General features: G+C 42.5%; 1 protein-coding gene across 5 annotated transcripts in view; it reads left to right on the top strand.

Moving 5' to 3' along the window:
* Nucleotides 1-11,260, top strand: part of LOC143024025 (tensin-3-like) — a 257,123-nt gene extending 245,863 nt beyond the window's left edge. For all 5 annotated transcript variants that reach the window (XM_076182733.1, XM_076182734.1, XM_076182731.1 and 2 more), the window contains 4 exons: nt 3,395-3,636; nt 3,862-4,080; nt 4,188-4,629; nt 9,937-11,260. In XM_076182733.1, the coding sequence (XP_076038848.1) occupies nt 3,395-3,636; nt 3,862-4,080; nt 4,188-4,629; nt 9,937-10,093 (1,060 nt within the window). In that variant the 3' untranslated portion in view covers nt 10,094-11,260. The remainder of the gene's footprint in view (nt 1-3,394; nt 3,637-3,861; nt 4,081-4,187; nt 4,630-9,936) is intronic.
* The last annotated feature ends 2,073 nt before the right edge of the window (nt 11,261-13,333 follow it).

The following is a 13,333-nucleotide window of genomic DNA, read 5'->3' as shown; positions in this document are numbered from 1 at the left end:
TTGAATGTGTTTGAGATGAGGTGTCTGAGAAGTATGATGGGGGTTACTAGGCTAGATAAAGTGAGAAATGAGGTGAGGAGGAGAACAGGGGTGGAAAAGGAGCTGGGAGATAGGGTTGATGAAAGATTATTAAGATGGTTTGGACACATGGAAAGAATGAGTGAAGAAATATTAGTAAGAGAGGTATGGAAGGCAGAGGTGGACTGAGTGAACTTGAGAGGACGTCCGAGGATGAGGTGGATGGATGAGGTGAAGGGGGCTTTGGGGAAGAGGGGAATGTCTGTTGAGGAAGGACAGGAGAGGACATAAGACAGGGGTGAATGGAGAATGGTTGTATATGGGTGATGTGATTGCATGAGGTGGAATGGGCAGGGGGATGGGGGTGAGGTAGTATGTGTGAGCAAAATTTGACGCAGCTTGAAGGGATTTCTCCCCGTCCTCTCCTATTATGCAATGAGGGGACGGAGAGGGGGGGTAGCCGATTTAATGAAGCGGCCTTGCTGTGGATGTGCTGTGTCTTGCGACACTGCTTCTGACCCAGGGCAGTGGACAAGGTGCAGGGATGACCCGTCATCCAGGAGGTGCTCAGATGGGAGGGAGGGTGGAGGGGTGTGGAGTGTATTCAGGGATGGAATGGGTGGAAGTGATTTTATGCCTTTCCCTTTTTGGCTACCTCCCTTGTAAGGGGGAAAAAGCCTTGGTATAGGTATGTATGTATGTATCAGCATTTTTTATCATGCTTCCCTGTAACTTCAGAAATTGGCCAGTTATTGCATCTCACCCATGCTTCATCAAAGTTGCATATTTTGAGTTGCAGTCTTCCATTCAGGGCTATTGAAAAAAATTTGTATGGCTATCCCTATCTGGGGTATTGACTACATGTGGTATAGATTACTCAGTAGTATGCAGCCAATAATTTAAGGACTATATGGGGTGCCCCTACAGACTAGAGCCACACATCTTTTTGTGTTAGAGGAAATATCTACTCGTAGAGAACTATTGCTGCTTTATTGTACTGCAACTGTCCCTCTATTATGCTATCCCCCCATTCCTACTGTCGTGTACCACTTTGTGGAATATTTCTTTCCACTTTTGCCTCTGTCCCCTGTGGTAGGGGGAAGAAAGAATACTGCCACTGAATTTTCCACCTCGGGTCATAAAAAGTGGCCAAAACAGGAAGGACTGGGTATCCTGTTCTGTGTAACCCTATTCCTATGGGAAGTCAAGGTATAAGAGGATCTAGGAGGAATTTTCCAACCAGAACCCTCTAAGGTTTGAATCTTTTAATGTGTGTGGGTGTGGTACAGATGAGAGTGAAAGGGAAGAGATGGGCAGTATGTTTGTGAGAAGGAAGATTGATATGTTGGCATTAAGTGAAACTAAGTTCAAACGGAGGAGTGATTTTTGAGTTTAGGAGTGTAGTGAGGAGGGTGTCGGGAGTGAGGAGAGAACAAGAGAGGGAAGGGGTGGCTCTGTTAGTGAGGAGATAGTAAAGCATATGGTGGAGAGGAAGGAAGCATCTTTAAGGTTAATGAGAATGAAGGTGAAACTGGGATGGGAGATGTGGGTCTTTGTACGCTTATATAGGCCTGGTAGTGAGAAGAGTGTAGAAGAAAAGGAAGTTTTTTTGGATAGATTTAAATGAGTGCTTAGAGAATTTTGCAATGAATGTCAATGTAGTGGAATTGGGAGATCTAAATGATAGAGTAAGGGATAAACCAATAGATTAAGTTGTTGAGAAGTGTAGACTGCCAGGTGAAAATCATAATGGAGAGCTGATGGTTGAGATGTGTTTAGAAAGAGAGTTGATGGTAACTAACACAGTGTTTAAGAACATCCAACCTAGTTATGGACCAGGAGGTCTCCTGTCAGCATGCTCTGCCTTTGTAATCCTTTGAGAGGGTTGGATGGAAGGGTGGTTGATAAGACATTAATGGCCTATGTAGTGGTAACCAAGAGAAGCGTAGGAAGAGTTCTGGATGTCCACATTCTTAGGGGAGAGAGTTGGGGACTATTAGATATTTTTTTGATGGAAGGTAAAGTAAGAGTGTAGGTGGAGAAAGAGGAAAAGGGCAAAAGGTAAACTGTTTAAATGAGAAAGAAAAGGAGCTGGAGTACAAGGAGAAGCAGAGAGAAGTGTGGGAGGTGGGCGGTGAAGGATAGAGTAGAGCTGGGTGTGGAGGAGGAATGGAGGTGTTACAAAGAGGGAGGAACAAGGTGTGCAAAGATAGTATGGGGAACAAGGAGGATGGGAAGTAATAGAAGAAAGGTATTGAGTGGTGGGATTATGAAGTGAAGAAGGTTGTAGAAGAGAAGTGAGCTTTCAGGAACTGGTTGCAAAGTAGGACAAGAGAAACAGGAGAGGCACAAAGAAAAAATAAGAGAAACAAAACATAAGATAAAGGAGGAAAAAGATGTAAAATGGGAGAGGAACATGACAGAAAAATTTGAAAGTAATGAAAAGATGTCTTAAAAGAAAGTTAAGAGAGGAAGGGGAGGTGAGGGAAGTAGGGAAGAAAAGTTAAAAGGCACAGATGGATAGGTGTTGACTGTGGGAGGATTAAGGCAGCATGGGGCAGAGTTTAGGAAGGATATGTGATAAGAAAAAGTTGAAGGTAAATGTGGGTAAAGATAAGGTGAGATGAACAAGGGGAGAGGATGGAAGCGAATTGGAAGTAAGTCTTAACCTCTTCATTCTGGGGCACATCGCACGTCTGGCAGCATTAGCTGCCCGATGTGCTATGTTGCATCATAATAATCGCATTATAAAAAATAAAGTCAGTGCTCAATCGTTCGTTCTCTTTCACCCGTGAATTTTGATAACCATAGAAAATATGATGAAGCCAGTTTAGAGAGAATGGAGGTTACGTAGGTACGACTACAATAAATATAATCAAGATGCCGACATCGGCATCATCGCGTACCCACTTGCTCCTCATGACGCCTACGTAGGTGTCACCGTATGGAAGTGGTTAAAGGAGAGAGGCTTTAGGTATTTAGGGTTGAATGTGGTAGGAAAAGGAGGAGTGGAGGTAATGGTAAATTGTAGATTGAGGGAAGCAAGTGAGCTAGAAAGTTTGGGGAGGACAAGGAAGAGGAGGAAGGAAGCAGTCACTGATTAGCTCTCTTCAGATGAAAAAGTAATTTGAAAATGTTGGAAATTGTTAGGTCACAGTCGAGAGACCCATTTCCAGCTCTCTCAAGGCTGCACCTCCAGGTGGAGGTGAAGGTGTTGATAAGTTTTGAAGACAGGTGGTGATAGGATGACTGGCCAACATACATCACATTGGAGCACCACTCACAGGTACCCATGGTTGATCCCACCTGAAATAGGACCAAATGAAAACAAAAAAAATTTCAATAAATACATTTTACATTTCTGTTTATTCCATAGCAAGGATATGGGAGGAGTTCGTAGTCCTTCACCAGCTGTGTCATCACAGCATGCCAGTTCCAGTAATAGGCAGCAAGAGGTTAATGGACATGCAAGCCCAGCACCCTCCCTTTATCACAGCCAGTCCCGAAGATCATCACTTACATCTCTCACAGACACTATGGAAGTGATTTCGTCACATCCCAAGTTTGTAAAGGATATTTCCAAGTTCTGGTACAAGCCATCAATAACAAGGGATGAGGGTAAGCTAGAAGTAATGTTTTGGTGCATTCTGTTGATTATATTCAAGATAGTACAGTTGTATTAGCTCAGGGACAGCAATAACCATAGAATATTGATTGGTTATATCTTCTTTTGGATATCTCTTCTTTTCTTTATTTCACTCCCTCTGTCTCTCTTTCTCTTTCTCTCTCTCTCTCTAGTTTTTATCATCTTCTCTATGTAATTAGATACTATTTACTTTATAGCCATCAGCACACTGAGGGACAAGCCGCCAGGAACCTTTGTCGTCAGGGACTCTAACTCCTTCCCAGGTGCCTTTGGTCTTGCTCTGAAGGTAGCTACACCACCTCTCAATGTTGCAAATAAATCAGGAGATCCTGCAAATGAATTGGTTCGTCACTTCTTGATTGAACCCACTTCGAGAGGTGTAAGACTTAAAGGTTGCTCCAATGAGCCTGTATTTGGTGAGTATGAAAAATCTCATATTTCTAGGAACCAAAATGACCAGTGAAAGTTTTTATGTATATCATTCATCAATACATTCATGGAGTTATTTTCGTCTCCATTGCAGGTTCGCTATCAGCTCTTGTATACCAACACTCCATCACAGCTCTTGCCCTGCCCTGTCGTCTTGTCATGCCAGAGCGAGATCCATCTGCTCCACCAGTTGACACTATTGACAGCAGCAGCAATCTTGCTACCAGTAGTACAACGCAACTTCTTCAGCAGGGTGCTGCATGTAGTGTCCTCTACCTCTATTCTGCAGACATGGAAAGCCTAACAGGACCACAAGCTATCAAAAGGGGTGTTACTCTCCTTCTTGGGGCCAAAAACATCACGGCAACAATTGTGCACTTTAAGGTGTCTGCACAGGGCATAACAATGACTGATAATGAGAGGAAGTTGTTTTTCAGACGTCACTATCCTGTCAATACTATTTCACACTGTGGCCTTGATCCAGATGATCGACGATGGGCACAGAAGAATGAAGAGGGAGCACCTGTTGGATCCCTGTAAGCATAAAAGTTTTTATCCCAGTTGAAAAAAAAGTAATTTTAGCCTTGAGTTTCACTTGTGACACCTAGAAAGTCCTCAGGTCCTCCCACCAGTCAGGATTTTGGCTGGGAGGCAAACACCTCAGGGGGTGAACAGGTTTTTATTTAAAATTGAAGTTGGGTGCCAATAGTAATGTGGCTCACTCCAAGTGCGAGATGGGTTGGGGAGGAGACAGTGAGGGAAGTGATGACTGTGTGTTGCACATCATGTCCCAAGGTGGTCTGCCTATGAAGGAAGGGGGGTGGGAGGAAAGAAGGCAATGAATGCATTGAGCTACGCTAGCTGCATGATACTCAGAGGCGATCTGAGCCTTTGGTGATTATGTCCAGCTTATGTACCTGGATCAGTTCATGACCCGTGCTCTTAATTGATATGAGGGCAAAGTGTTGATGCCTGGGAAGCCAGATGCAATACATTCTCAGGCCATTGATCTAATCATGCTGAAATGTATGGCTGGCTGATACTGCATGTGCATTCCTCAAGGAACCATTGTCTGTCCTGATGCAGCCATCCAAGGTGCAGGTGATTGTGGTCATCATGGAAGCTGACAGGGTCCATTCCCAGGCAGGTGACCTATTGAGAATGGAATGTAGGTGGAGCCAGGTACTACACTTGCGTTTCCTCAAAGAATGCTTGTGCGACCCACGTGGCCGCATAGGGCGAGTGATTCCCTTGGGACATTGTGGGTCAAAGGATTGTGAGATGGGGTGAGGACTACTGCCGTACATGCCCCCATGGAAGTTGAGGCTGGAGGTGAAGTCGTGTGGAGCCTAGACAAGAAATTATCAAGGGAGTTGCCCGTGTCCCAGACATGACAGGATCAGAACTTGAAGTCAGGGTGGAGCTGGCCAAGTGACTGCAGGGGCAACAGCAGGCAGTGGTTCATTTGAGATGAAGTGTATGAGGAGTATGGTGGGGGGTTATGAGAATGGATAGTGTGAGAAATGAGGAAGTGAGAAAGAGAGTGGGGGTGGAAAGGAAGCTGGCAGATAGGGTTGATGAAAGAATACTGGGAAGGTTTGAGCATATGGAAAGTATGAGTGAAGAATGACAAGAAGAAAGTGTGTAGACAGAGGTAGAGTGGAGTGAACTTAAGAGGAAAGCAGGGAAAAGAGATGAGATAGATAGGGTGAAGGGGGTCTTGTGTAAAAAGGGAATGTCTTTTAAGCAGGGAGGGGAGAAGGCAACAGATAGGTTTAAGTGGAAAATGGTTGAGAATGGATGATAAATTGATGCTGTCCAAAGGGACATCTTGTCTTCTTTGTTTACCCATGAAGGGTCAAGGAGGAACGGTCACCCTGTAAATGAAACATTACATTAGGGATAAACCAGCTTTAGTTGTTGGGCCTTGTGGTGGGGGAAAAGAATACTGCCACCAAGTATTTCCACTTAGATCGTAAGAGGCGAGAAGAAAGGGACGGGGATTGGGACTAGGCATCCTTCAACTTGTAGCCCCACAGGGCACATTCCTAAAAGTAAAAGCAAAGGCATAAGAGGGTCTGGAAGTTCTCGGACCAGCACCCTAAGGTTTGGGTCTTTTAATGTGCGTGGATGTGGTACAGATAAGAGTAAAAGGGAAGAGATAGGTAGTATGTTTGTGAGAAGAAAGATGGATGTGTTGGCTTTGAGTGAAACTAAGCTGAAAGGGAAGGGCGATTGTAAGTTTGGGAGTGTAAGTGGGAGGTTATCAGGAGTGAAGAGAGGGCGAGGGAGGGAAGGGGTGGCTATACTAGTAAGTGAAGAGATAGGTAAACGTGTAGTGGAGTGGAATGAGGTTTCCTCAAGGATAATGTGGATGAAGGTGAAACTGGGAAAGGAGATGTGGGTTTTTGTAAGTGTATATGGGCCTGGCAGTGAGAAGAGTGTAGAAGAAAGGGAGGCTTTTTGGATAGATTTAAATGAGTGCATAGAGGGTTTAGGGAGAAGTGTAAATGTAATAGTACTGGGAGACCTTAATGCCAAGGTAGGAAAGGATCCAATTGATGGAGTGGTTGGGAAATGTGGAGTTCCAGGAAAGAATCGTAGTGGAGAGTTGATGGAAATGTGTCTAGAGAGTTGATGATAGCAAATACAGTGTTTCAGAAGAAAGTCAAGCATAAGTACACATGGGAGAGGGTGGAGGGAAGGGTGGTAGATAGAGCTTTAATGGACTCTGTAGTGGTAAATAGGGTTATGATAGGAAGAGTTAAGGATGTACATGTGCTAAGGGGAGAGGGTGGGGGAATATCAGATCATTTTCTGGTGGAAGGTAAGTTGAGAGTGGAGGACAGATGGAGAAAGAGGAAAGGGACAAAAGGTAAGGAGGTGCTTAGAGTGAACTCTTTAAATAAAGAGGAAAAGGAGAAGGAGTACAAGAAGAAGCTGAAGGAGGAGTGGGAGGGAGTGAAGGATAGAGTAGAGGTAGGTGTGGAGGAGGAATGGGGATGGTTCAAGGAGGGAGTCACAAAGTGTACAAAGATGGTGTGTGGAACAAGAAGGACAGGAGGAAATAGAAGGAAGGGTAGTGAATGGTGGGATGAGGAAATGAAGAAGGTTGTAGAAGAGAAGAAGCGAGCTTACACAGATTGGTTACATAATAGGACGAGGGAGTCATATGAGATGTACAAAGAAAAGAAAAGAGAAGTAAAAAAAAGGTAAAGGAGGCAAAGAGGAGAGCAGATGTAAAATGGGGTAAGAGTATGACAGAAAATTTTGAAAGTAATAAAAAGATGTTTTGGAAAGAAATTAAGAGAGGAAGAGGAGGCGAATCAAGTAGAGAAGAAAAGGTAAAAGGTGCAGATAGAGAGATGATAATGGAGGAGAAGGCAGTAAGGGGAAGATGGGCAGAATATTTTAGGGAGTTGCTAAATGTGAAGGAGGATAGGGAAGGAAAGATAGCTGCAGTGGGAAATGCTAAGAAAATGAGAGTGATGAGTGAGGAAAATGGAGGAGAAATAAGGAAGGATGAAGCGAAGGCAGCAGTTAAGATGATGAAAGCGGGTAAGGCACCTAGTCTGGATGGATGCCATGCAGAATGTCTTAAAAAAGGAGGTACAGTGATGGTGGACTGGTTGGTGAGGTTATTTAATGTTTGCTGGAGAGAAGGTAGAGTGGTGGAGGACTGGAGGAGTGCTTGTATAGTTCCACTTTACAAGGGAAAGGGGGACAAGTGTGAATATAGTAATTTCAGAGGGATTAGCTTGTTAAGTGTAGTTGGGAAGGCTTATGGGAGGATCTTGATTGAGAGGATTAGGAGAGGAACAGAAGGAGTAATTGGTGAGGAACAGTGTGGATTTAGGACAGGTAGAGGTTGTGTAGATCAGATTTTTGTGGTAAGACAGATATGTGAGAAAGCTATAGGAAAGGGGAAGGATGTTTTTTGGGCCTTTATGGATCTGGAAAAGGCTTACGACAGGGTAGACAGAAAGGCACTGTGGGAGGTTATGTGGATATATGGGATAGGAGGAAAGCCTCTGGGAGCTGTCAAGAGTTTTTATGAGAGTAGTAGAGCTTGTGTCAGGATTAGAAATGGAGAGAGTGAGTGGTTTGAGGTAAAGGTGGGACTTCGTCAAGGATGTGTTATGTCACCCTGGCTGTTCAACTTATACATGGATGGGGTGGTGCGAGAGGTAAATGCAAGGGTAGTGGGCAAGGGTTTGGAGATGGTTAAAGAAAATGAAGAGAGGTGGGAGGTGAGCCAGCTGTTGTTTGCGGACGACACTGCGCTTGTGGCAGGATCGGAGGAGGGATTGAGGAAGTTGGTGACAGAGTTTGGGAGAGTGTGTGATAGAAGAAAGCTAAAGATAAATGTGGGTAAAAGTAAGGTGATGAGATGTACAAGGGGTGAAAGTGGCAGTAATCTGGAAGTGAGCAATAAGGGAGAGCAACTGGAGGAAGTGGATAGTTTTAGATACTTGGGTGCAAATATGGCAAGAAAAGGTGGAGTAAAGGTTGAGGTAGAATGTAGATAGAGAGAAGCAAGTAAATGCCTTGGTGGATTAAAAAGTGTAATGAGGAATAGAAATTTGGGAATGGATGCTAAGAGGAGACTGTATGAAGGAGTGATTGTGCCAACAGCACTGTATGGGGCAGAAACATGGAACATAAGAGAGGAAGAGAGAAGGAGTTTGAATGTGTTTGAGATGAAGTGTCTGAGAAGTATGATGGGGGTTACTAGGCTAGATAGAGTGAGAAATGAGGAGGTGAGGAGGAGAACAGGGGTGGAAAGGGAGCTGGGAGATAGGGTTGATGAAAGAATATTAGGATGGTTTGGACACATGGAAAGAATGAGTGAAGAAAGACTAGTAAAGGAGGTATGGAAGGCAGATGTGGAGGGAGTGAACATGAGAGGATGTCCTAGGATGAGATGGATGGATGGGGTGAAGGGGGTTTTGGGGAAGAGGGGAATGTCTGTTGAGGAAGGACAGGAGAGGACAGAAGACAGGGGTGAATGGAGAATGGTTGTATATGGAAGATGATGTGATGCATGAGGTGGAATGGACGGGGGGATGGGGGGTGAGGTAATGTGTGTGAGCAAAATTTTGACGCAACCCGAATGGATTTCTCCCCGTCCTCTCCTTCATATGGGGGGACGGAGAGGGAGGTTGCCGATTTAATGAAGCAGCCTTGCTGTGGATGTGCTGTGTCTTGCGACACTGCTTCTGACCCAGGGCAGTGGACAAGGTGCAGGGATGACCCGTCATCTAGGAGGTGCTAAGATGGGAGGGAGGGTGGAGGGGTGTGGAGTGTTTTCAGGGATGGAATGGGTGGGAATGATTTTATGCCTTTTCCTTTTTGGCTACCTCCCTGGTAAGGGGGAAAAAGCCTTGGTATATGTATTTAGTTGTTGGGCCTTGCAATGGATGTACTGTATCATGCTGCATTGCTTCTAACATGGGCAGTGCATAAATGTGGGATGGATGGGTGTGTGGGTGCATGCCTTGGCTGGCTACCTCCCTTATAAGGGGAAAGAAACCTTTTGGTATATAGATAGATAGGAATTATAGAAAGGGTGGGAGGGTAAAGATAATTTTCCCTAAAAATTTTAAGGAATGGAGAAGGAATTGTAGGGCAAATCATACTGACGGATGGAATAATTATTATGATTTTTTTAGCATAAGAAGAGAGGGGGAAAAGAGATAGGGAAGCAATTGGGTAAAGGCTATCTCTAACACAAGTCTTATGTAACCATGATTCTATGAATTTCAGTTTTATATATTTTGGTGCTATCAATACCTTTATTGCATTTGTTATGTTGTCTAAATCAACTTTACTTTTTCTTGCAGGCGCCTGTTTGGATTTGTAGCCAAAAAGGGTGCAAGTCGTACAGACAACCTATGTCATGTATTGGCTGAACTTGAACCTGAGCAGCCTGCCACCGCTATTGTCAATTTTGTCACCAAAGTTATGATGACCAGTGTGAGTCGCCCCAACCTGGTCTGAGTGAGAATTTCTTCCTCCTTCCCCTTCTCATTTGGTCTTCTTATCCACTTAGTTGGCACAGTGCTTTGTTATGTTGTGTCATTGATGTGCTTCAGTGTCTTCTGGGTCCTGTAGTGTTTATGCAAGTCTTTGAATTTTATTACACTTTATCCTGCTTCTTGTATTTACCTCATTCTTTCATCTTCCTCTCCTTCCAAGACCAAACATTGTATATGTTGTGCACATTGAATGTCATTCATTTGTTCTTGTTCACTTTTTAGAAAGACTTGCTAAACCTGCAGAATATTTTTATCGTGTTTTCTAATTACCATAGTTGTAATATTTATCTACCAAATAAATCCACAAAATCAAAGTAGACTGACTGGTTTTATGCTAAGCAATGAGTGTGTTGAATTAGGCCATATGTTAATAATGTTATTTCTTAAATTACAGTATGCAATTTTTGTAGGTTTTCTGCTGATGTTGTATTTAGCAACATGCAAAAACTTTATGCAATAAAATTAGATTATTGTAAGCTCTTTCCCACACTGCATGGTGAGCGCTTTTGTCCTGTGTATTGTGTTCACTGCTTGTAGATACACCAACTTTCTCCTTCACTTACCCTTCCCTCTCTCCAGTCTAGCTACAAGAGAATGGAGGGCTTACAAGCATCACAGGCATCATGAACTTTCCCATTTATTCATCCCAGAATTCCCTTCCATTTTCCCCAAGCCCCATTGTGCCTCACCAACTCCCAACTCTTCCTGTTTTGCTGTAGGTTGACAACTGTACATAGTGTTTATAATATGTCAATTGTCTTTGTATATTACATATTAATATAAGCTATTGATGTATTCATTGTTGCTAATCAGACCTTTACATTTTGAAATTTCTACAAAAAATTATTATAGGTATTATCATAATCAGAGTTGACAAAACCTTGAGACTTAGGCCAAGTGCTTCTAACCAACTTAATTGTCTGGCTGAAGAGAGCCAAACCTTCAGCAAGCTAACAATGACAGATAATTTGAACATGTTCCAGTCAACGTTTCCAGCAAAGATTTGGGATTTCTTTCATGTGTGGTTATGATGATGGTCTGGACGGTTCCTGGTATATCGTAATGGTGCTTCAACTCTTGTAAAGGACACATTTTGGCTTCTTTCCACAATAAATGATGTTTATGAGAAGTGTTTTATATCCTACCAAATTTGCTAAAAGGTAGAAGGAGCATATATTAATTATAGAAATTATTGAATGGGCTTAATCCCAAGGACTAATGACGAATGCATGCATGTGGTGGTCCTGCAAGATGGATGTCAAAGCTGCCCGTTTTCAAAACCCGTCCAACCCCTCGCCTCCATCAGAAAATGCAATCCTGAAAGGCTGCTGGCCAAAGTTCTCTCTATCAATTTCAACTGTATTTCTTATGCTTTATCACACATGGAGAGCTGACTACTGGTGACTGATCTCCTTTCCACTATAACTGAGGTGTTAATATATGAGGTAAGTTTAATAAAGCTATTTTATTGTGAAGTATGCATACATGTTGTCTATAAAATGACTAATTGGCACCTTTTCTATGTTTTTAGGTTTGAGTGCAGTGGCATACACTGTGGAACCAGTTTTATTCAGTTTGCCAGTCTGTCAATACTTGATTAAATGCAGTGAAACATGGAGCAATGTTATCCCATCAAATTTTGTGTTGTGGTAATTGTGGTTACGGGAATGACTTTGTTTACCTGGAGCTACGGCAATTTCCCGAAAGCTCGTTTAATTTTTGAATTGGGAATCTTCCTGTAACTTCGTACCACACTATTGTAATTTTAATTAATATTATTAAACTCCCTCTTTATTATTTATTTAAACCTATGTCATAATTTGATTAACAAATCGGTAACTAACGTCAAGTATCTGTTGCCCCGTGACTTCGAAACCGTTTTGAAGGTTCAATAAAACTCCTGCCGAACAAGACCAACATTCAGTCACGGTACGTCAGACTGGTGACAAGCTTTAACCGTGTCTCCAAAAGGACGATAAAACCTCGGCAAGGAACTAGCCATCGAAGTCTCAAGCATATATATATATATATATATTTCTAACGATTTTTGTTAGAGAACTCATTCAGGTAAGATTCTCTAACGTTCTGTCTTGTTGATCTAATTACGACATAGGTTTTTTCTCTAACAAAAATCGAGAATTCCGATCAGTCTTATATTAATATAGTTTTTTTTCAACTAATCTGAATTCTCGGCTTTAGTTTTTTCATCTCTGAATTTGAGAATTTACTTAAAAATTAAAATTTAACTTTAGAAGTCGATTTCGACTTTAACTTATTTCCCCCTTTGTGTCGTAAGCCGCTATGTAAGCGTGTTTCCATTCATAATGTTACGATAGTGTGTGTACGAAGTCCGGTTTCCTGTTCTTTATACCGAGTTTGTTCGGTTTTATTAATTTCCTCGTTGGAGGACACTTTAACTGTCGGGAAATTATGGTACCTTGTTTTTCTCGTGAACATTCGGAAATTTCCGAATAGTTCTCTATTCTTGGTGGCCTCTATTGTTGTATTGTCGTGGTTTCCTGTGATCCGTTGCCTTCATCCAATTTAAGCTAGTATTTAAATCAAATTAATAATTTTTTTACTTAGTTTCTGTCTTCATTGTGCTTAGTCCATAAGACTGTTTTCGGCACGACCATTGGCTCGTGTATCTGTGCCGAATCGTTTGGGTTGGAGTCGTTATGGCTAGCCACGATAAGTTGTCCGATTCGGACGTCTTACAAAAACTCCGAAGACAGAGAGCTCACAAAAAGGGGCTTATCACTAAGGACCTTAAGGCTCTAAATGCCAAGTTTGACTCTCTATCTATTTCCGTCCTTGACGATATGTTAAATCAGATTGAAGATTTCCTCTGAAAAATACAAGATCATGACGAGGAAATCTTCGAGATGCTCCCCGAAGAGGAAAAGGACGAGGATATGGAGACATCTAGAACTTACCGCCTGTCCGTTCTTCTTCAATTGTCTCCGTTTAAAGAACGAAGACGAGAATTGAAGGGAGTTCCTGAATCTCAAAAGGGTGAAAAACTAAACTCCACTGATAATTCTGTAAAACTTCCTCTTCCTCCTATTATTCTTCAACATTTCGAGAATAACTAGCAATCTTTGCCTATTTAAACTTGAAAAAGGGTTTTCTGAATGCGTTAGCTGGTATCCCCAATCTGACCAACAGTCAGAAATTAATTGATTTGAAGGGATACCTCAGA

This window comes from Oratosquilla oratoria, unplaced genomic scaffold (assembly GCF_046742065.1).
Source record: "Oratosquilla oratoria isolate Oo_2021 unplaced genomic scaffold, ASM4674206v1 SCAFFOLD81, whole genome shotgun sequence".
Taxonomy (NCBI): Eukaryota; Metazoa; Arthropoda; class Malacostraca; order Stomatopoda; family Squillidae; genus Oratosquilla; species Oratosquilla oratoria.
The sequence above is the reverse complement of the archived record's forward strand: the minus strand, read 5'-3'. Positions and strand labels throughout refer to the sequence as shown.